The sequence below is a fragment of the Salvelinus alpinus genome, chromosome 10 (assembly GCF_045679555.1).
Source record: "Salvelinus alpinus chromosome 10, SLU_Salpinus.1, whole genome shotgun sequence".
NCBI classification, from domain to species: domain Eukaryota; kingdom Metazoa; phylum Chordata; class Actinopteri; order Salmoniformes; family Salmonidae; genus Salvelinus; species Salvelinus alpinus.
In genome coordinates, this window is record NC_092095.1 from 5,279,994 (window position 1) to 5,303,497 (window position 23,504).

General features: G+C 44.1%; 1 protein-coding gene across 2 annotated transcripts in view; it reads left to right on the forward strand.

The window, feature by feature from the left end:
• The window catches only part of LOC139531467 (SH2/SH3 adapter protein Nck1-like), a 128,295-nt gene that overhangs the window by 32,096 nt on the left and 72,695 nt on the right, over positions 1 to 23,504 (forward strand). The window contains exon 2 of one of the 2 annotated variants that reach the window (XM_071327939.1): positions 10,290 to 10,524. In XM_071327939.1, coding sequence (XP_071184040.1) covers positions 10,299 to 10,524 — 226 coding nt within the window. In that variant the 5' untranslated portion in view covers positions 10,290 to 10,298. Of the gene's footprint in view, positions 1 to 10,283; positions 10,525 to 23,504 lie in introns of both variants that reach the window. The other variant, XM_071327938.1, reaches the window with a different exon arrangement.

Below are 23,504 nucleotides of genomic sequence, written 5' to 3' on the forward strand. Positions count from 1 at the left end.
GGAAGCTGTGATCTCTCACCAGCCCTGTGTTACACTGCGAGGAAGCTGTGCACCTTGTGATACCTAGACCATGTGCAACATTGTTGCGGTGGAGGGTGGTTGCAACGCTGTGAGAACTGCTGTAGTTTTGGTTTGCGTTCAATATGCACACTGCAGTGCACTTTTCCTGTTTCCTCTAACTAACCGACTGATTGACGCCGCCGTACTAGAGAGAAGCATTAGGTTAACACCGTTATGGTGTGAGAGTTGTGCTGGTAATCTGACTCAGGGGAATTATACTGAACAAAAATATCAACCATTTTACTGAGTTACAGTTTATATAATGAAATCAGTCAATTGAAATACATAAATGTAAGCCCTAATCTATGGATTTGGCATGACTGGGAAGGGCCACAGCCATGGGTGGGCCTGGGAGGGTATAGGCCCACTCACTGGGGAGCCAGGCCCAGCATATCAGAATAGGTTATTCCCCACAAAACAGCTTTATTACAGACAGAAATACTCCTCAGTTTCGGGGCTCCTGAGTGGGGCAGTGGTCTAAGGCACTGTATCTCAGTGCTAGAGGCATCAATACAGACCCTGGTTTGATTCCAGACTGTATCACAACCGGCTGTGATTGGGAGTCCCATAGGGCGGCGGACAATTGGCCAAGCGTCGTTAGGGTTTGGCCGGAGTAGGCCGTCATTGTAAATAAGAATTTGTTCTTAACTGACTTGCCTAGTTAAATAAAGGTCAAATAAATAAATACAATCAGCTGTCCGGGTGGCTGGTCTCAGACGATCCCGCAGGTGAAGAAGCCGGATGTGGAGGTCCTGGGCTGGCGTGGTTGTGGGGCCGGTTGGACGTACTGCCAAATTCTCGAAAAGGACATTGGAGGTGGCTTATGGTAGAGAAATGAACATTCAATTATCTGGCAACAGCGCTGGTGGACATTCCTGAAGTCAGCATGCCACGCTCTCTCAAAACTTGAAACATCTGTGGCATTGTGTTGTGTGAGACAACTGCACATTTTAGGGACCTTTTATTGTCCCCAGCACAAGGTGCACCTGTGTAATGGTCATGCTGTTTAATCAGCTTCTTGATGTGCCACACCTGTCAGGTGGATGATGGATTATCTTGACAAAGGAGAAATGCTCACTAACAGGGATGTAAACACATTTATGAGAGAAATAAGCTTTTCATTTCTGGGATCTTTTAATTCAGCTCATGAAACAAGGGACCAGCACTTTACATCTTGCGTTTTATATGTTATTTCAGTGTAGATAATGGGCCAAAATACGGAAGTCTTCCTTTAAGCGGAACTAGCTCAGGACTAGGTTACCTTTGTAAAGTCTTGCATAACCTTTGTACCGGATCAGACGGGTCAGAAGTCAAACCACAGCCTTGTTCTTTCATGTAACCTTGGTGGCTTTACAGCTGGACCGTGTTCATGACAATAGCTTCAGAGAGTCTCAGGTTAGTTTGAGCACAGTAGTGATGAGACACTTCATCTTTTGCGATTTCATTTTGTTGGAGCGGTCCCAAATCACACTCCTCTCTCAACGTCCTTTCCCCCGCTCTGCTAAAAATCGCTCAGCCCTCACAGGAAGAGAAACAACTGGCACTCCAAATGTTCTATTTTTGAAATTATTTTTTAAAAGATTTTTAAAAACGATCTACTTTAGTGACTATGTACCATTTGGTTTTGAAGTAGGATAAGAAGCTTCAACATGTTAAACTTGATTTATATGTTATTTATTTAACCTTTTTTTAACTTGGCAAGTCAGTTATGAACAAATTATTATTTACAATGACGGCCTACCAAAAGGCCTCCTGCAGAGACGGGGGCTGGGATTAAAAATATAATACCAATATAGGACAAAACACACATTATAACAAGAGGGACATCACAACACTACATAAAGAGAGACCTAAGACAACAACATGGCGGCAACACATGACGACAACATGGCAGCAACACAAGACGGCAACAACATGACAACAACATGGTAGCAACACAACATGACAACAACATGGCGGCAACACATGACGACAACAACATGGCAGCAACATAAGACGGCAACAACATGACAACAACATGGTAGCAACACAACATGACAACAACATGGCAGCAGCACAACATGACAACAACATGGCAGCAGCACAACATGACAACAACATGGTAGCAGCACAACATGACAACAACATGGTAGCAACACAACATGACAACAACATGGCAGCAACACAACATGACAACAACATGGTAGCAACACAACATGACAACAACATGGTAGCAACACAACATGGTAGCAGCACAACATGGTAGCAACACAACATGGTAGCAGCACAACATGGTAGCAACACAACATGACAACACAGCATGGTAGCAACACAACATGACAACAACATGGCAGCAGCACAACATGACAACAACATGGTAGCAACACAACATGACAACAACATGGCAGCAGCACAACATGACAACAACATGGCAGCAGCACAACATGACAACAACATGGCAGCAGCACAACATGACAACAACATGGTAGCAGCACAACATGACAACAACATGGTAGCAACATGACAACAACATGGTAGCAACATGACAACAACATGGTAGAAACACAACATGACAACAACATGGTAGCAACACAACATGACAACAACATGGTAGCAACACAACATGACAACAACATGGTAGCAACACAACATGACAACAACATGGTAGCAACACAACATGACAACAACATGGTAGAAACACAACATGGTAGAAACACAACATGGTAGCAACACAACATGGTAGCAGCACAACATGGTAGCAACACAACATGGTAGCAGCACAACATGGTAGAAACACAACATGACAACACAGCATGGTAGCAGCACAACATGACAGCAACACATGACAACAACATGGCAGCAGCACAACATGACAACAACATGGTAGCAACACAACATGACAGCAACACATGACAACAACATGGCAGCAGCACAACATGACAACAACATGGCAGCAGCACAACATGACAACAACATGGCAGCAACACAACATGACAACAACATGGTAGCAACACAACATGACAACATGGTAGCAACACAACATGACAACAACATGGTAGCAACACAACATGACAACAACATGGTAGCAACACAACATGACAACAACATGGTAGCAACACAACATGACAACAACATGGTAGCAACACAACATGGCTGCAGCACAGCATGACATGGCAGCAGCACAACATGACATGGCAGCAGCACAACATGACATGGCAGCAGCACAACATGACATGGCAGCAGCACAACATGACATGGCAGCAGCACAACATGACAACAACATGGTAGCAGCACAACATGACAACAACATGGCAGCAGCACAACATGACAACAACATGGTAGCAGCACAACATGACAACAACATGGTAGCAACACAACATGACAACAACATGGAAGGAGCACAACATGACAACAAAATGGTAGCAACACAACATGACAACAACATGGTAGCAACACAACATAACAACATGGTAGCAACACAACATAACAACATGGTAGCAACACGAGACGACAACAACATGGTAGCAACACAACATGACAACATGGTAGCAGCACAACATGACAACAACATGGTAGCAGCACAACATGACAACAACATGGTAGCAACACAACATGGTAGCAGCACAACATGACAACAACATCGTAGCAACACAACATGACAACATGGCAGCAGCACAACATGACAACATGGCAGCAGCACAACATGACAACATGGTAGCAGCACAACATGACAACAACATGGCAGCAACACAACATGACAACAACATGGTAGCAACACAACATGGTAGCAACACAACATGACAACAACATGGTCGCAACACAACATGACAACAACATGGTAGCAGCACAACATGACAACAACATGGCAGCAGCACAACATGACAACAACATGGCAGCAGCACAACAACATGGCAGCAGCACAACATGACAACAACATGGTAGCAACACAACATGACAACAACATGGTAGCAGCACAACATGACAACAACATGGTAGCAGCACAACATGACAACAACATGGCAGCAACACAACATGACAACAACATGGTAGCAGCACAACATGACAACAACATGGTAGCAGCACAACATGACAACAACATGGTAGCAGCACAACATGACAACAACATGGCAGCAACACAACATGACAACAACATGGTAGCAGCACAACATGACAACAACATGGTAGCAGCACAACATGGTAGCAACACAACATGGTAGCAGCACAACATGACAACAACATGGCAGCAGCACAACATTGAACAAACATTGTTGGGCACAGACAACAGCACAAAGGGCAAGAAGGTAGAGACAACAATACATCACGCAAAGCAGCTACAACTGTCAGTAAGAGTGTCCATGACTGAGTCTTTGAATGAAGAGATGGAGATAAAACTGTCCAGTTTGAGTGTTTGTTGCAGCTCGTTCCAGTCGCTAGCTGCAGCGAACTGAAAAGAGGAGTGACCCAGGGATGTGTGTGCTTTGGGGACCTTTAACAGAATGTGACTGGCAGAACGGGTGTTGTATGTGGACGATGAGGGCTGCAGTAGATATCTCAGATAGGGGGGAGTGAGGCCTAAGAGGGTTTTATAAATAAGCATCAACCAGTGGGTCTTGCGACGGGTATACAGAGATGACCAGTTTACAGAGGAGTACAGAGTACAGTGATGTGTCCTATAAGGAACATTGGTGGCAAATCTGATATCTGAATGGTAAAGAACATCTAGCCGCTCGAGAGTACCCTTACCTGCCGATCTATAAAGGATGTCTCCGTAATCTAGCATGGGTAGGATGGTCATCTGAATCAGGGTTAGTTTGGTAGCTGGTATACGGCCGCTGGGTTAAACATTCTCTAGTCTATTGATGATCAGATATTTATCAGATATATGTTTTTCCTGCTGAGGGGTGCCCTATACCTGCGCCCAGAGGGGAGTAGTTCAAAGTCCGTGTACAGGGCCCCCCCCTGTACCCTGTACCCCATCTCTTGGGTCTAAAATGATTTTGAGAGCCTTGCGGAGGGCCCTGACCTTAAAGATCTCATCCAGGCCTGTCTGTTTGACTCCTAGTACCTTGCTGAGGAACCTGACCTTAAACATCTCCTCCAGGCCTGTCTGTTTGGCTCCAAGTACCTTGCTTGCTGTGGTGATAATCCCTCTCAACATATTTCCATGTCTGACAGTGGCATTGCCAAATCAACAAACAGTACAAAAAGTTAAAATACTCTCAGTGAAAGATTTGTAAAACAGAGTCAGTATAGTACAGTCTACATTAAAGGATCCCAGCTTGTTGAAAGTACAGTCTCTGTTGGCTCTTTTTGTAGATCAGGTCTGTACATTTACTCCACTGAAGCTTATTGTCCAAGAGGACACCCAGATATCTCTATTCCTCTACAATCTCTATGTTCTGACCTCTGATAGATGTTGCAGAGGTAGGTGTTGTATTATTGGGCCCAGGTCTTATTGTCCAAGAGGACACCCAGATATCTCTCTTCCTCCACAATCTCTATGTTCTGACCTCTGATAGATGTTGCAGAGGTAGGTGTTGTATTATTGGCCCCAGGTCTTATTGTCCAAGAGGACACCCAGGTATTTGTATTCCTCTACAATCTCTATGTTCTGACCTCTGATAGATGTTGCAGAGGTAGGTGTTGTACACTTCCTGAAGTCTATGCACATCTCTTTGGTCTTGTTTGGTATTGAGGACCAAGTGTGATTCCTCACACCACTCTACAAAGTCATCTAGGACCGGCCACGGTGTTCCTCGTCCTCATGCAACAGGCTGATCAAGGCCGTGTCTTCAGCGAACGTAACGAGGTGTCTGTCAGGATGGGTCAAATCTAGTCAAATCAAAGTTTATTTGTCATGTGCGCCGAATACAACAGGTGTAGACCTGACAGTGAAATGCTTACTAACCAATAGTGCAAAAAAATATTTTAAAAAGAAAATAAAGGTGTAGGTGTGTTTGGACCATTCTAGTTTGTTGTTGATGGAATTTGAAGCTCTCAACCTGCTCCACTACAGCCCCCGTTGATGAGAATGGGGACGTGCTCGGTGCTCCTTTTCCTGTAGTCCACAATCATCTCCTTAGTCTTGGTTACGTTGAGGGATAGGTTGTTATTCTGGCACCACCCGGCCAGGTCTCTGACCTCCTCCCTATAGGCTGTCTCATCGTTGTCGGTGATCAGGCCTACCACTGTTGTGTCGTCAGCAAACTTGATGGTGTTGGAGTCGTGCCTGGCCATGCAGTCGTGGGTGAACAGGGAGTACAGGAGCGGACTGAGCACGCACCCCTGGGGAGCTCCAGTGTACAACTATTAGTGTACAAGATATACAGGAGTGGGTACAAAACACATCCCTGAGGAGAGCCTGTGTTGGTATTGCACGTGGGGACCTATTTCGACTCGGTGTGAGCGTTGGCTCAGGAAGTCCAACAGCCACAAAACCATTCCCCCATCTAAGGAGAAGTCCCGAATGAGTCTCTGTGCCAGAATGTAGGGCTGGATTGTGTTGAAGGCAGAAGAAAAGTCAACAAACAGAACCCTGACATGGGATTTGGCACCCTATAGATGTCTATAGAACATGTTAAGGAGAGTAAGAATGGCATCATCAACTCCTCTGCTAGGCTGATAGGCAAACTGAAATCGGTCAAGAAACTTCTGGGTGACTTTTCACTGTTTCTCAAGGTATTTCATGACTAAGGATGTCAAGGCGACAGGGCAGTAGTCATTCAGCACAGAGGGATTAGATGCTTTAGCAATTGGTATAATTATTGATTTTTTCCACAGTACTAGCACGTGTTCCTGGTCGAGTGAGGATTGGAAAATGTTTGTAAAAACACCAGCCAATTGTTCAGCACTGTGCTTTAACACATGTCCACTTATTTTGTCTGGGCCTTGGCTTTTGTATGTGTTACATCCCCTGAACAACTTTAACACATCAGACTGTTTAACAACAACTAGTATCCTCCATAGTAGATCAGCTTTTCCAGCTGTTCTGAACAGACTCTGACAGTTGTGGGACGATTGATCCCAAATTCATACAACCAGTAGGCCTAGGCTACTTAAACCTCTAGGCTAGGTGGGACGGTAGCGTCCCACCTGACCAACATCCAGTGAAAGTGCAGGGCGCCAAGTTCAAACTACAGAATTGTAAATATTTAACATTCTTGAAAATACACATGCAATATGTAAAAAATAAAGCTTAACTTCTTGTTAATCCAGCCGCGGTGTCATATTTCAAAAAGGCTTTACGGCGAAAAGCAAACCATGCGATTATCTGAGGACAGCACCCCACCATACAAATGCATAACAATCATTTTCAAACAGGCAGGTTGCGACACAAAAGTCAAAAATAATGATATAATTCATGCCTTACCTTTTGAAGATCTTCTGTTGGCACTCCAATATGTCCCAGAAACATCACAAATGGTCCTTTTTGTTCGATAAACTCCTTTTTTATATCCCCAAAATGTCCATTTATTTGGCGCGTTTGATTCAGAAAAACACTGATTCCAACTCACCAAACATGACTACCAATGAACTAATAAGTTACCTGTAAACTTTGTCCAAACATTTCAAACAACTTTCCTAATCCATCCTTAGGTATCCTAAAACGTAAATAATCGATCAAATTTAAGACTGAATATACTGTGTTCAATAGCGGATAAAGTCAAAGTGGAGCGAGCTACAGGTCGCGCGCCCCAAACAAAAGAGTCCACTTGGCTTGACTCTCATTCTGAATAGCCGTACTTCTTCATTTCTCAAAGGAAAAACATCAACCAATTTCTAAAGACTGTTGACATCTAGTGGAAGCCATAGGAACTGCAACCAGGTGCTTCATAAATCTAGTTTACCATAGAAAACAAATTGAAAACACAGTGAACTCCCCAAAAAATATTCCTGGATAGTTTGTCCTCAGGGTTTTGCCTGCCATATCAGTTCTGTTATACGCACAGACCTAATTTTAACAGTTTTAGAAACTTTAGTCTTTTCTATCCAAATCTACCATTATTATTATATGCATATCCTAGCTTCTGGGCCTGAGTAGCAGGCAGCTTACTTTGGGCACGCTTTTCATCCGGACGTCAAAATACCGCCCCCTATCCCAAAGAAGTTTTAAAAAGAAAAACGTAAGTCTGATGCAACCGATCAGAACTTGAGCTTAAAATGTTGGACTATTATTTGGCCACTTAAGTGCAGCATTGTACACGAGGCAGTAGGCTACGGCTACGTGCAGCTGTTCCTTCCATAATGCAGTTAGTGGAAAACACTGTCAAAGCATGTGAGTGGTTTCATGGGACAGAGATGAAAACATCCGTTAGACATTTAGAAAGAGGGAGAGATCTAAAGATGCAACAACTAGCATGGCTTGCTAATATGACTAGGATTATCATCAACTAACATGGGATGTTGATGTGACTAGGTCTATCAACAACTAGCATGGCTTGCTAATATGACTAGGTTTATCAACAACTAGCATGGGTTGCTAATATGACTAGGTTTATCAACAACTAGCATGGGTTGCTAATATGACTAGGATTATCAACAACTAGCATGGGTTGCTAATATGACTAGGATTATCAACAACTAGCATGGCTTGCTAATATGACTAGGTTTATCAACAACTAGCATGGGTTGCTAATATGACTAGGTTTATCAACAACTAGCATGGGTTGCTAATATGACTAGGATTATCAACAACTAGCATGGCTTGCTAATATGACTAGGTTTATCAACAACTAGCATGGGATGCTAATATGACTAGGATTATCCACAACTAGCATGGCTTGCTAATATGACTAGGTTTATCAACAACTAGCATGGGATGCTAATATGACTAGGATTATCCACAATTAGCATGGGTTGCTAATATGACTAGGGTTATCAACAACTAGCATGTCCTGCTAATATGACTAGGTTTATCAACAACTAGCATGTCCTGCTAATATGACTAGGTTTATCAACAACTAGCATGGCTTGCTAATATGACTAGGATTATCAACAACTAGCATGGGATGCTAATATGACTAGGATTATCAACAACTAGCATGGGATGCTAATATGACTAGGATTATCAACAACTAGCATGGTTTACTAATATGACTAGGATTATCAACAACTAGCATGGCTTGCTAATATGACTAGGATTATCAACAACTAGCATGGCTTGCTAATATGACTAGGTTTATCAACAACTAGCATGGGATGCTAATATGACTAGGATTATCAACAACTAGCATGGGATGCTAATATGACTAGGATTATCAACAACTAGCATGGCTTGCTAATATGACTAGGTTTATCAACAACTAGCATGGCTTGCTAATATGACTAGGATTATCAACAACTAGTATGGGATGTTAATGACTAGGTTTATCAACAACTAGCATGGGATGCTAATATGACTAGGATTATGAACAACTAGCATGGGATGCTAATATGACTAGGTTAGTGCCTTTGGCTACTGGACAATGAAAGAAAGTTTATTCTAAAAGAATTGCATACAGGTCTCAGAGGTGGGTGGTATAAGGTGATTTGGTACCAAAACAGATGGCACTGTAATAGACTGCATCCAGTTTGCTGCGTAGAGTGTTGGAGGCTATTTTGTAGATGACATCGTCGAGGATCGGTAGAATAGTCAGTTTTACGAGGGTAAGTTTGGCGGCGTGAGTGAAGGAGGCTTTGTTGCGAAATAGGAAGCCGATTCTAGATTTGATTTTGGATTGGAGATGTTTAATGTGAGTCTGGAAGGAGAGTTTACAGTCTAACCAGACACCTAGGTATTTGTAGTTGTCCACATATTCTAAGTCCGAACCATCCAGAGTAGTGATGCTAGTCGGGTGGGCGGGTGCGGGCAGGGATCGGTTGAAGAGCATGCATTTGGTTTTACTAGCGTTTAAGAGCAGTTTGAGGCCACGGAAGGAGTGTTGCATGGCATTGAAGCTCGTTTGGAGGTTAGTTAGCACAGTGTCCAAGGAAGGGCCAGAAGTATACAGAAAGGGGTCGTCAGCGTAGAGGTGGATCAGGCAATCGCCCGCAGCAAGAGCGACACTCAACTAAAACAGCCTATGATTTGACATTGCGAAAGCCATTTTAGAAACAACTGAATGCTGAAGGAGCTGTGCAGATATATCTTATTGAAACGGGGATAGGCCTACCTCTCGTTGGCGCACTCTCCCACACTGTCCGCACAGTTATCTGCCAGTCACACAGGTCCCCAGGTCTAAACCGTATTTCTTCTCTCTCCCCAGGTCCAGAGGTCCAAGATGACAGAAGAGGTGATTGTCATCGCCAAGTTTGACTACCTGGCTCAGCAGGACCAGGAGTTGGACATTAAGAAGAACGAGCGTCTGTGGCTGCTGGACGACAGTAAGTCCTGGTGGAGGGTCCGTAATGCCACCAACAAGACCGGCTTCGTACCCTCCAACTACATCGAGAGGAAGAACAGCGCCAGGAAGGCATCCATCGTCAAGAACCTCAAAGACACACTAGGTCAGAAACTGTCCTAACCTTAACCTCAGTCACACTAGGTCATAAACTGTCCTAACCTTAACCTCAGTCACACTAGGTCAGAAACTGTCCTAACCTTAACCTCAGTCACTCTAGGTCAGAAACTGTCCTAACCTTAACCTCAGTAAATTTGAACTTTTTCTCATCAAATGCAACGATAACAAAATGTTTTAATAGACAGTTACTTTACATTAGGCGGCAAGGCTCTCGAATGTCCCCCCCAGTAAGACTTGATTAATAAAGTAAGCTATTTCATGTAATAAATACAGGAAATGTATGGTTGATATTTTGAATTGCAACTTGTTAAAATAGGATCCAGAATGATCCGGTGGATTTAGTCTGTTCAGAGAATTTGGCAACATCTTTGTGCATATTGGCCTGTAGGCGATGTTATTCACCACCTGAGGAAGTGGGAACTAGGAATGCACATTTCAGTCCATTTTGCTGCTGACTAACCGGTCAATAAACGTTACATTTTTTCCCAACAATAAAATGACTCAACCACTAGAAAATACTATGCTTCATTGAGATTAATGGACCATATGTATTGTGATTCTCATGATACCATATTGTGATTCTCATGATACCGTATTGTGGTTCTCATGATACCGCATTGTGGTTCTCATGATAGCGTATTGTGGTTCTCATGATAGCGTATTGTGGTTCTCATGATACCGCATTGTGGTTCTCATGATACCGCATTGTGGTTCTCATGAGACCGTATCGTGGTTCTCATGAGACCGTATCGTGGTTCTCATGAGACCGTATCGTGGTTCTCATGAGACCGTATCGTGGTTCTCATGAGACCGTATTGTGGTTCTCATAATATTCTCATTGTGATTCTCATGATACCGTATGCATTGTGATTTCCATTATATTTTGGGCGGGGGAAACCAGGCCCTGATCTGTGGGTTTTATTTTCCTCCCTGGTCATAGGTCTAAGCGATGTCAAAATATGTAGAATTTCAGGAAATTAGCTTTAAAACAGTATAATTTTCCTGGGGGGAGGACCCCAGACCCCCTGTCTAGGGGTTGTACTGGGGGCAATGAAATTCACATAGCAAATCTCACTCCAAGCTTTTTTGAAAAGTTGGCAGCCCTACATGCATAGTAATAATTTTATATTTAACCGATTTAAAGCAGTAGGCAGACTATACAATAGTCATGTAAACACCTTACTCTGCTTATCATAATCGGCTTAAGGTCAAAGTAAGCATACGTCAATTAAAAGACCAGATTTTCTCAGCAATCTTTTGAATTATTATGACTTTTTTTTGTGGTTATTTGCTGTGCAATGAAAGCACATGTTTTACTCCAGTACCATCTTTTTGAGGAGCTGCTTTCATGCTGTCTGACAGGAGGCCATTCTGCTCCTCAGACTGGGTTCTGTACGCTGTGTGGTTGTGAGGAAGACGAACAAAAATAGACACGTGTTAATTTCATTCCACAAAATTATGCAAAATAACCTATAGACCGATGAGAATCACTGGTCAAAATGTTCCGTGTCTAACCGGTTAACCATTAACACCCCTAGTGGGAACTCAAAACACTTAGCAGGATTGCTAACTGTAAATATAATACTGTTGCTATATAGCCATGTAGGCTAATTTATCTGCCAGGGAAATCTGACCATAACTATATTCTCCTGATTCCTGCTTACAAGCAAAAACTACTCAAAAACTAATCAGCTCTGATTTTAGCTCAGTGTGGATGTTGCCTGTAATCCATGGCTTCTGGTTGGGAAATATACGTACGGTCACTGTGGGGACGACGTCCTCGATGCACTTATTGACGAAGCCGGTGATTGAGGTGGTGTACTCCTCAATGACATCGGATGAATCCCGGAACATATTCCAGTCCTGTAGCTTCCGCGTCATCTGACCACTTCCGTATTGAGCAAGTCACTGGTACTTCCTGCTTGAGTTTTTGCTTGTAAGCGGGAATCAGGAGGATAGAATTATGGTCAGATTCGCCAAATGCAGGGCGAGGGAGATGTTTGTCTTTGTGTGTGGCGTGAAGGTGGTCTCAATTTTTTTTTCTTCCCCTCTGGTTGCGTTAAAGTCGCCGGCCACTAGGAGCGCTGCTTCTGGATGAGCATTTTCTTGTTTGCTTATGGCCTTATACAGGTGGTTGAGTGCAGTCTTAGTACCAGCATCGGTTCTGTACCATCACTCATTCATATATTTTTATGTACATATTCTTCATCCCTTTACACTTGTGTGTATAAGGTAGTTGTTGTGAAATTGTTAGGTTAGATTTCTCGTTGGATATTACTGCATTGTCGGAACTAGAAGCACAAGCATTTCGCTACACTCGCATTAACATCTGCTAACCATGTGTATGTGACAAATAAAATTTGATTTGGTTTTTGGTGGTAAATAGACAGCTACGAATATATAGATGAAGACTCTTGGTAGATAGACTCTTGGTAGGTAGTGTGGTCTACAGCTTATCATGAGGTACTCTACCTCCAGGCAAGCAGTACCTCGAGACTTGTTTAATATTAGACATCGCTCACCAGCAGTTATTGACAAATAGACACACACCCCCGCCCCTCGTCTTACCAGACGTAGCTGCTCTGTCCTGCTGATGCACTGAGTAGCCAGCCAGCTCTATATTAGCTGTGTCGTCATTCAGCCACGTCTCGGTGAAACATAAGATATTACAGTTTTTAATGTCCCGTTGGTAGGATAGTCTTGATCATAGATTGTTCAGTTTGTTTTCCAATAATTGCACGTTGGCCAATAATACGAAGGGTAGTGGGGGTTTACCTACTCATTGGCGAATTCTTACAAGGCACCACGCCCTCCTCCCCCATTTTCTCAGTTTTTTCTTCACGCTGATGACGGGGATTTGGGCCTTGTCTCGTCAAAGCACTATATCCTTTGCGTCGGACTCGTTAAATAAAAAGTCTTTGCCCAGTTCGAGGTCAGTAATCGCTGTTCTGATGTCCAGAAGCTCTTTTCGGTCATAAGAGAGCAGGTAGCAACAACTTTATGTACAAAATTAGTTACAAACAATGCAATGAAACAAACAGATAGCGCTGTTGGTTAGGAGCCCGTAAAACAGCAACCATCCCCTCCGACAGCATTCTCTAATGACTCATGCCAGAAACCCTAGACCCACTCCAATTCTCAAACCGCCCCAACAGATCCACGCACTCTCAATCACACTCCACACTGCCCTTTCCCCCCTGGACAATAGGAACACCTATATGAGAATGCTATTAATTGACTACAGCTCAGCGTTCAACACAATAGTGCCCTCAAAGCTCATCACTAAGCTTAGGACCCTGGGACTAAACACCTCCCTCTGTATCTGGATCCTGGACTTCCTGGCGGGTCGCCCCCAGGTGGTAAGGGTAGGCAACAACACATCTGCCATGCTGATCCTCAACACTGGGGCCCCTCAGGGCTGCGTGCTTAGTCTCCTCCTGTACTCCCTGTTCACCTACGAATGCGTGGCCAAGCACCATTCCCGAGTTTGCTGACGACACAACAGGCCTGATCACTGACAATGATGAGACCACCTATAGGTAGGAGGTCCAAGTGTGCAAGGACCAACAACATGATCAAGACAAAGGAGCTGATTGTGGACTACAGGAAAAGGAAGGATGAACAGTCCCCAATTAACATCAACGGGGCTGAAATGAAGCTGGTCGAGAGTTTCAAGTTCCTTGGTGTCCACATCACCAACGAACTATCATGGTCCAAACACACCAAGACAGTTGTGAAGAGGGCACTTTTTCCATCTCAGGAGACTGCAAAGATTTGTCATGGGACCCCAGATCCTCAAAGTTCTACAGCTGCACCATCGAGACTTCCTGACCGGTTGCATCACTGTCTGGTATCGCAACTGCTTGGCATCTGACCGTAAAACGCTACAGAGTGTTTTATTTTTTACCATTATTTAACTAGGCAAGTCAGTTAAGAACAAATTCTTATTTTCATCGATGGCCTAGGAACAGTGGGTTAATTGCCTTGTTCAGGGGCAAAACGACAGATTTGTACCTTGTCAGCTCGGGGATTCGATCTTGCAACCTTTCGGTTACTGGCCCAACGCTCTAACCACTAGGCTACCTGCCGCCCCAGTACATCACTGGGGCCAAGCTTCCTGCCATCCAGGACCTATATACTAGGCGGTCTCAGTGGAAGGCCCAAAAAGTCACCGAAGTCATAGACCACGGCAAGCGTTACCGGAGCGGTACCACGTTAAGTCTAAGTCCAAAATGCTCCTTAATGGCTTCTACCCCCAAGCCATAATACTGCTGAACAATTAATCAACTGGCCACCTGGACTATTTGCATTGCTGCTACTCTCTGTTTATTATCTATGCATCTATACTTTACAAATTACCTCGACTAACCTGTACCGCCGCACATTGACTCGGTACCGGTACCCCCTGTATATAGCATCGTTATTATGTAATTTTCTTGTTACTTTTTGATTCGATTTGTTTTTTTTACTCTAGTTTATTTAATAAATATTTTCTTAACTCTATTTCTTGAACTGCATTGTTGGTTAAGGGATTGTATTCGGCATTTCACAGTAAGGTGTACACCTGTTGTATTCGGCGCATGTGACAAATAACATTTGATTAATGTAGGCTAATGTCCTACTAAAATTTTCCCGTGTTAAGCCTAGACTACTTGATGTAGCTGTACGGCGCGGCCTACTCCGGGTCAGAACCGTACGGCGCGGCCTACTCCGGGTCAGAACCGTACGGCGCGGCCTACTCCGGGTCAGAACCGTACGGCGCGGCCTACTCCGGGTCAGAACCGTACGGCGCGGCCTACTCCGGGTCAGAACCGTACGGCGCGGCCTACTCCGGGTCAGAACCGTACGGCGCGGCCTACTCCCGGTCAGAACCGTACGGCGCGGCCTACTCCGGGTCAGAACCGTACGGCGCGGCCTACTCCCGGTCAGAACCGTACGGCGCGGTCTACTCCGGGTCAGAACCGTACGGCGCGGCCTACTCCGGGTCAGAACCGTACGGCGCGGCCTACTCCGGGTCAGAACCGTACGGCGCGGCCTACTCTGGGTCAGAACCGTACGGCGCGCTGCTGCTGCTCTCTCCCCCTCCGCTCCGCTGAGACTAATGCTGTGTTCAAAAAAGCTGGGAACTCGTAAGTCTCCGACTTCAGTGCGTTCAACAACTGGGAACTCTGAGAAAATGAGATCCGACTGGGGAAAAATGGTTTTGAACGGTCATCCAACTCGGAATTCCAAGTAGAAAACATTTTTCTAGAGTTCAAGTCATGATTTGACCTCCCCCCCCCCCCCGAGTTGTGTTGGGGGGGTGTGTAATTGTGTTGGGGGGGGTGTAATTGTGTTGGGGGGTGTGTAATTGTGTGTGGGGGGGGGGGGTGTTGTTGTGTGGGGGAAGGGTGTTGTTGTGTTGTGTTGTGTTGGGGTGTGTTGTGGTGTTGTGTTGGGGTGTGGTGTTGTGTTGATTGTTTGTCTTTCGTCCTATGGCCACCGGGAACAGAGGTCTTACCTGGACTTGAAGAACGCACTGCCACCTTTACAGGTTCCAACTATAGCCTCGGGATTCAACCATGTTGTCCCAGAGTCTCTCCACCTTTACAGGTTCCAACTATAGTGGTGATGTGTATAGTAGTCTCGGTGGTGATGTGTATAGTAGTCTAGGTGGTGATGTGTATAGTGGTGATGTGTATAGTAGTCTCGGTGGTGATGTGTATAGTAGTCTAGGTGGTGATGTGTATAGTAGTCTAGGTGGTGGTGTGTATAGTAGTCTAGGTGGTGATGTGTATAGTGGTGATGTGTATAGTAGTCTAGGTGGTGATGTGTATAGTAGTCTAGGTGGTGGTGTGTATAGTAGTCTAGGTGGTGATGTGTATAGTAGTCTAGGTGGTGGTGTGTATAGTAGTCTAGGTGGTGATGTGTATAGTGGTCTAGGTGGTGATGTGTATAGTAGTCTAGGTTGTGATGTGTATAGTAGTCTCGGTGGTGGTGTGTATAGTAGTCCCGGTGGTGATGTGTATAGTAGTCTAGGTGGTGATGTGTATAGTAGTCTAGGTGGTGATGTGTATAGTAGTCTAGGTGGTGGTGTGTATAGTGGTCTAGGTGGTGATGTGTATAGTAGTCTAGGTGGTGATGTGTATAGTAGTCTCGGTAGTGATGTGTATAGTAGTCTAGGTGGTGATGTGTATAGTAGTCTAGGTGGTGTTGTGTATAGTAGTCTAGGTGGTGATGTGTATAGTGGTGATGTGTATAGTAGTCTAGGTGGTGTTGTGTATAGTAGTCTAGGTGGTGATGTGTATAGTAGTCTAGGTGGTGATGTGTATAGTAGTCTAGGTGGTGATGTGTATAGTGGTGATGTGTATAGTAGTCTAGGTGGTGATGTGTATAGTAGTCTAGGTGGTGGTGTGTATAGTAGTCTGGGTGGTGATGTGTATAGTGGTCTAGGTGGTGATGTGTATAGTAGTCTAGGTGGTGATGTGTATAGTAGTCTAGGTGGTGATGTGTATAGTAGTCTAGGTGGTGATGTGTATAGTAGTCTAGGTGGTGATGTGTATAGTGGTGATGTGTATAGTAGTCTAGGTGGTGATGTGTATAGTGGTCTAGGTGGTGATGTGTATAGTAGTCTCGGTGGTGATGTGTATAGTAGTCTAGGTGGTGATGTGTATAGTAGTCTCGGTGGTGGTGTGTATAGTAGTCTAGGTGGTGATGTGTATAGTGGTCTAGGTGGTGATGTGTATAGTAGTCTAGGTGGTGATGTGTATAGTAGTCTAGGTGGTGATGTGTATAGTAGTTTAGGTGGTGATGTGTATAGTAGTCTAGGTGGTGATGTGTATAGTAGTCTAGGTGGTGATGTGTATAGTGGTGATGTGTATAGTAGTCTAGGTGGTGATGTGTATAGTGGTCTAGGTGGTGATGTGTATAGTAGTCTCGGTGGTGATGTGTATAGTAGTCTAGGTGGTGATGTGTATAGTAGTCTCGGTGGTGATGTGTATAGTAGTCTCGGTGGTGATGTGTATAGTAGTCTAGGTGGTGATGTGTATAGTAGTCTAGGTGGTGATGTGTATAGTAGTCTCGGTGGTGATGTGTATAGTAGTCTAGGTGGTGATGTGTATAGTAGTCTCGGTGGTGATGTGTATAGTAGTCTAGGTGGTGATGTGTATAGTAGTCTCGGTGGTGATGTGTATAGTAGTCTAGGTGGTGATGTGTATAGTAGTCCCGGTGGTGGTGTGTATAGTAGTCCCGGTGGTGGTGTGTATAGTAGTCCCGGTGGTGATGTGTATAGTAGTCTAGGTGGTGATGTGTATAGTAGTCTAGGTGGTGATGTGTATAGTAGTCTAGGTGGTGGTGTGTATAGTAGTCTAGGTGGTGATGTGTATAGTAGTCTAGGTGGTGATGTGTATAGTAGTCTCGGTGGTGATGTGTATAGTAGTCTCGGTGGTGATGTGTATAGTAGTCTCGGTGGTGATGTGTATAGTAGTCTAGGTGGTGATGTGTATAGTAGTCTCGGTGGTGATGTGTATAGTAGTCTAGGTGGTGATGTGTATAGTAGTCTCGGTGGTGATGTGTATAGTAGTCTAGGTGGTGATGTGTATAGTAGTCCCGGTGGTGGTGTGTATAGTAGTCCCGGTGGTGGTGTGTATAGTAGTCCCGGTGGTGATGTGTATAGTAGTCTAGGTGGTGATGTGTATAGTAGTCTAGGTGGTGATGTGTATAGTAGTCTAGGTGGTGGTGTGTATAGTAGTCTAGGTGGTGATGTGTATAGTAGTCTAGGTGGTGATGTGTATAGTAGTCTCGGTGGTGATGTGTATAGTAGTCTAGGTGGTGATGTGTATAGTAGTCTCGGTGGTGATGTGTATAGTAGTCTAGGTGGTGATGTGTATAGTAGTCTCGGTGGTGATGTGTATAGTAGTCTAGGTGGTGATGTGTATAGTAGTCCCGGTGGTGGTGTGTATAGTAGTCCCGGTGGTGGTGTGTATAGTAGTCCCGGTGGTGATGTGTATAGTAGTCTAGGTGGTGATGTGTATAGTAGTCTAGGTGGTGATGTGTATAGTAGTCTAGGTGGTGGTGTGTATAGTAGTCTAGGTGGTGATGTGTATAGTAGTCTAGGTGGTGATGTGTATAGTAGTCTCGGTGGTGATGTGTATAGTAGTCTCGGTGGTGATGTGTATAGTAGTCTAGGTGGTGATGTGTATAGTAGTCTAGGTGGTGACGTGTATAGTAGTCTAGGTGGTGACGTGTATAGTAGTCTCGGTGGTGATGTGTATAGTAGTCTAGGTGGTGGTGTGTATAGTAGTCTCGGTGGTGATGTGTATAGTAGTCTAGGTGGTGATGTGTATAGTAGTCTAGGTGGTGATGTGTATAGTGGTCTAGGTGGTGATGTGTATAGTAGTCTAGGTGGTGATGTGTATACTAGTTTAGGTGGTGGTGTGTATAGTAGTCTAGGTGGTGATGTGTATAGTGGTCTAGGTGGTGGTGTGTATAGTAGTCTAGGTGGTGATGTGTATAGTAGTCTATGTGGTGATGTGTATAGTAGTCTAGGTGGTGATGTGTATAGTAGTCTAGGTGGTGGTGTGTATAGTAGTCTAGGTGGTGGTGTGTATAGTGGTGATGTGTATAGTAGTCTAGGTGGTGATGTGTATAGTAGTCTACGGGGTGATGTGTATAGTAGTCTAGGTGGTGATGTGTATAGTGGTGATGTGTATAGTAGTCTAGGTGGTGATGTGTATAGTAGTCTAGGTGGTGATGTGTATAGTAGTCTAGGTGGTGATGTGTATAGTAGTCTAGGTGGTGATGTGTATAGTAGTCTAGGTGGTGATGTGTATAGTGGTCTAGGTGGTGATGTGTATAGTGGTCTAGGTGGTGATGTGTATAGTGGTGATGTGTATAGTAGTCTAGGTGGTGATGTGTATAGTGGTGATGTGTATAGTAGTCTAGGTGGTGGTGTGTATAGTAGTCTAGGTGGTGATGTGTATAGTAGTCTAGGTGGTGATGTGTATAGTGGTGATGTGTATAGTAGTCTAGGTGGTGATGTGTATAGTAGTCTAGGTGGTGATGTGTATAGTGGTCTAGGTGGTGATGTGTATAGTAGTCTAGGTGGTGGTGTGTATAGTAGTCTAGGTGGTGGTGTGTATAGTGGTGATGTGTATAGTAGTCTAGGTGGTGATGTGTATAGTAGTCTAGGTGGTGATGTGTATAGTGGTCTAGGTGGTGATGTGTATAGTAGTCTAGGTGGTGGTGTGTATAGTGGTGATGTGTATAGTAGTCTAGGTGGTGATGTGTATAGTAGTCTAGGTGGTGATGTGTATAGTAGTCTAGGTGGTGATATGTATAGTAGTCTCGGTGGTGATGTGTATAGTAGTCTCGGTGGTGATGTGTATAGTAGTCTCGGTGGTGATGTGTATAGTAGTCTCGGTGGTGGTGTGTATAGTAGTCCCGGTGGTGATGTGTATAGTAGTCTAGGTGGTGATGTGTATAGTAGTCTAGGTGTTGATGTGTATAGTAGTCTAGGTGGTGATGTGTATAGTAGTCCCGGTGGTGATGTGTATAGTAGTCTAGGTGGTGATGTGTATAGTAGTCTAGGTGGTGATGTGTATAGTGGTGATGTGTATAGTAGTCTAGGTGGTGATGTGTATAGTAGTCTCGGTGGTGATGTGTATAGTAGTCTAGGTGGTGATGTGTATAGTAGTCTAGGTGGTGATGTGTATAGTAGTCTAGGTGGTGGTGTGTATAGTAGTCTAGGTGGTGATGTGTATAGTAGTCTAGGTGGTGATGTGTATAGTAGTCTCGGTGGTGATGTGTATAGTAGTCTCGGTGGTGATGTGTATAGTAGTCTAGGTGGTGATGTGTATAGTAGTCTAGGTGGTGGTGTGTATAGTAGTCTAGGTGGTGGTGTGTATAGTGGTGATGTGTATAGTAGTCTAGGTGGTGATGTGTATAGTAGTCTCGGTGGTGATGTGTATAGTAGTCTCGGTGGTGATGTGTATAGTAGTCTAGGTGGTGATGTGTATAGTAGTCTCGGTGGTGATGTGTATAGTAGTCTAGGTGGTGATGTGTATAGTAGTCTAGGTGGTGATGTGTATAGTAGTCTAGGTGGTGATGTGTATAGTAGTCTAGGTGGTGATGTGTATAGTAGTCTAGGTGGTGATGTGTATAGTAGTCTAGGTGGTGATGTGTATAGTAGTCTAGGTGGTGATGTGTATAGTAGTCTAGGTGGTGATGTGTATAGTGGTGATGTGTATAGTAGTCTAGGTGGTGATGTGTATAGTAGTCTAGGTGGTGATGTGTATAGTGGTGATGTGTATAGTGGTCTAGGTGGTGATGTGTATAGTAGTCTCGGTGGTGATGTGTATAGTAGTCTAGGTGGTGATGTGTATAGTAGTCTAGGTGGTGATGTGTATAGTAGTCTAGGTGGTGATGTGTATAGTAGTCTAGGTGGTGATGTGTATAGTAGTCTAGGTGGTGATGTGTATAGTAGTCTAGGTGGTGATGTGTATAGTGGTGATGTGTATAGTAGTCTCGGTGGTGATGTGTATAGTAGTCTCGGTGGTGATGTGTATAGTAGTCTAGGTGGTGATGTGTATAGTAGTCTAGGTGGTGATGTGTATAGTAGTCTAGGTGGTGATGTGTATAGTAGTCTAGGTGGTGATGTGTATAGTAGTCTAGGTGGTGATGTGTATAGTGGTGATGTGTATAGTAGTCTCGGTGGTGATGTGTATAGTAGTCTAGGTGGTGATGTGTATAGTAGTCTAGGTGGTGATGTGTATAGTAGTCTAGGTGGTGATGTGTATAGTAGTCTAGGTGGTGATGTGTATAGTAGTCTAGGTGGTGATGTGTATAGTGGTGATGTGTATAGTAGTCTAGGTGGTGATGTGTATAGTAGTCTAGGTGGTGATGTGTATAGTGGTGATGTGTATAGTGGTCTAGGTGGTGATGTGTATAGTAGTCTAGGTGGTGATGTGTATAGTAGTCTAGGTGGTGATGTGTATAGTAGTCTAGGTGGTGATGTGTATAGTAGTCTAGGTGGTGATGTGTATAGTATTCCCGGTGGTGGTGTGTATAGTAGTCCCGGTGGTGATGTGTATAGTAGTCTAGGTGGTGATGTGTATAGTAGTCTAGGTGTTGATGTGTATAGTAGTCTAGGTGGTGATGTGTATAGTAGTCCCGGTGGTGATGTGTATAGTAGTCTAGGTGGTGATGTGTATAGTAGTCTAGGTGGTGATGTGTATAGTAGTCTAGGTGGTGATGTGTATAGTGGTGATGTGTATAGTAGTCTAGGTGGTGATGTGTATAGTAGTCTAGGTGGTGATGTGTATAGTAGTCTAGGTGGTGATGTGTATAGTAGTCTAGGTGGTGGTGTGTATAGTAGTCTAGGTGGTGATGTGTATAGTAGTCTAGGTGGTGATGTGTATAGTAGTCTCGGTGGTGATGTGTATAGTAGTCTAGGTGGTGATGTGTATAGTAGTCTAGGTGGTGGTGTGTATAGTAGTCTAGGTGGTGGTGTGTATAGTGGTGATGTGTATAGTAGTCTAGGTGGTGATGTGTATAGTAGTCTCGGTGGTGATGTGTATAGTAGTCTCGGTGGTGATGTGTATAGTAGTCTAGGTGGTGATGTGTATAGTAGTCTCGGTGGTGATGTGTATAGTAGTCTCGGTGGTGATGTGTATAGTAGTCTAGGTGGTGATGTGTATAGTAGTCTAGGTGGTGATGTGTATAGTAGTCTAGGTGGTGATGTGTATAGTAGTCTAGGTGGTGATGTGTATAGTAGTCTAGGTGGTGATGTGTATAGTAGTCTAGGTGGTGATGTGTATAGTAGTCTAGGTGGTGATGTGTATAGTAGTCTAGGTGGTGATGTGTATAGTGGTGATGTGTATAGTAGTCTAGGTGGTGATGTGTATAGTAGTCTAGGTGGTGATGTGTATAGTGGTGATGTGTATAGTGGTCTAGGTGGTGATGTGTATAGTAGTCTCGGTGGTGATGTGTATAGTAGTCTAGGTGGTGATGTGTATAGTAGTCTAGGTGGTGATGTGTATAGTAGTCTAGGTGGTGATGTGTATAGTAGTCTAGGTGGTGATGTGTATAGTATTCCCGGTGGTGGTGTGTATAGTAGTCCCGGTGGTGATGTGTATAGTAGTCTAGGTGGTGATGTGTATAGTAGTCTAGGTGTTGATTTGTATAGTAGTCTAGGTGGTGATGTGTATAGTAGTCCCGGTGGTGATGTGTATAGTAGTCTAGGTGGTGATGTGTATAGTAGTCTAGGTGGTGATGTGTATAGTGGTGATGTGTATAGTAGTCTAGGTGGTGATGTGTATAGTAGTCTCGGTGGTGATGTGTATAGTAGTCTAGGTGGTGATGTGTATAGTAGTCTAGGTGGTGGTGTGTATAGTAGTCTAGGTGGTGATGTGTATAGTAGTCTAGGTGGTGATGTGTATAGTAGTCTCGGTGGTGATGTGTATAGTAGTCTCGGTGGTGATGTGTATAGTAGTCTCGGTGGTGATGTGTATAGTAGTCTAGGTGGTGGTGTGTATAGTGGTGATGTGTATAGTAGTCTAGGTGGTGATGTGTATAGTAGTCTAGGTGGTGATGTGTATAGTGGTGATGTGTATAGTAGTCTAGGTGGTGGTGTGTATAGTAGTCTAGGTGGTGGTGTGTATAGTGGTGATGTGTATAGTAGTCTAGGTGGTGATGTGTATAGTAGTCTCGGTGGTGATGTGTATAGTAGTCTCGGTGGTGATGTGTATAGTAGTCTCGGTGGTGATGTGTATAGTAGTCTCGGTGGTGATGTGTATAGTAGTCTAGGTGGTGATGTGTATAGTAGTCTAGGTGGTGATGTGTATAGTAGTCTAGGTGGTGATGTGTATAGTAGTCTAGGTGGTGATGTGTATAGTAGTCTAGGTGGTGATGTGTATAGTAGTCTAGGTGGTGATGTGTATAGTAGTCTAGGTGGTGGTGTGTATAGTAGTCTAGGTGGTGATGTGTATA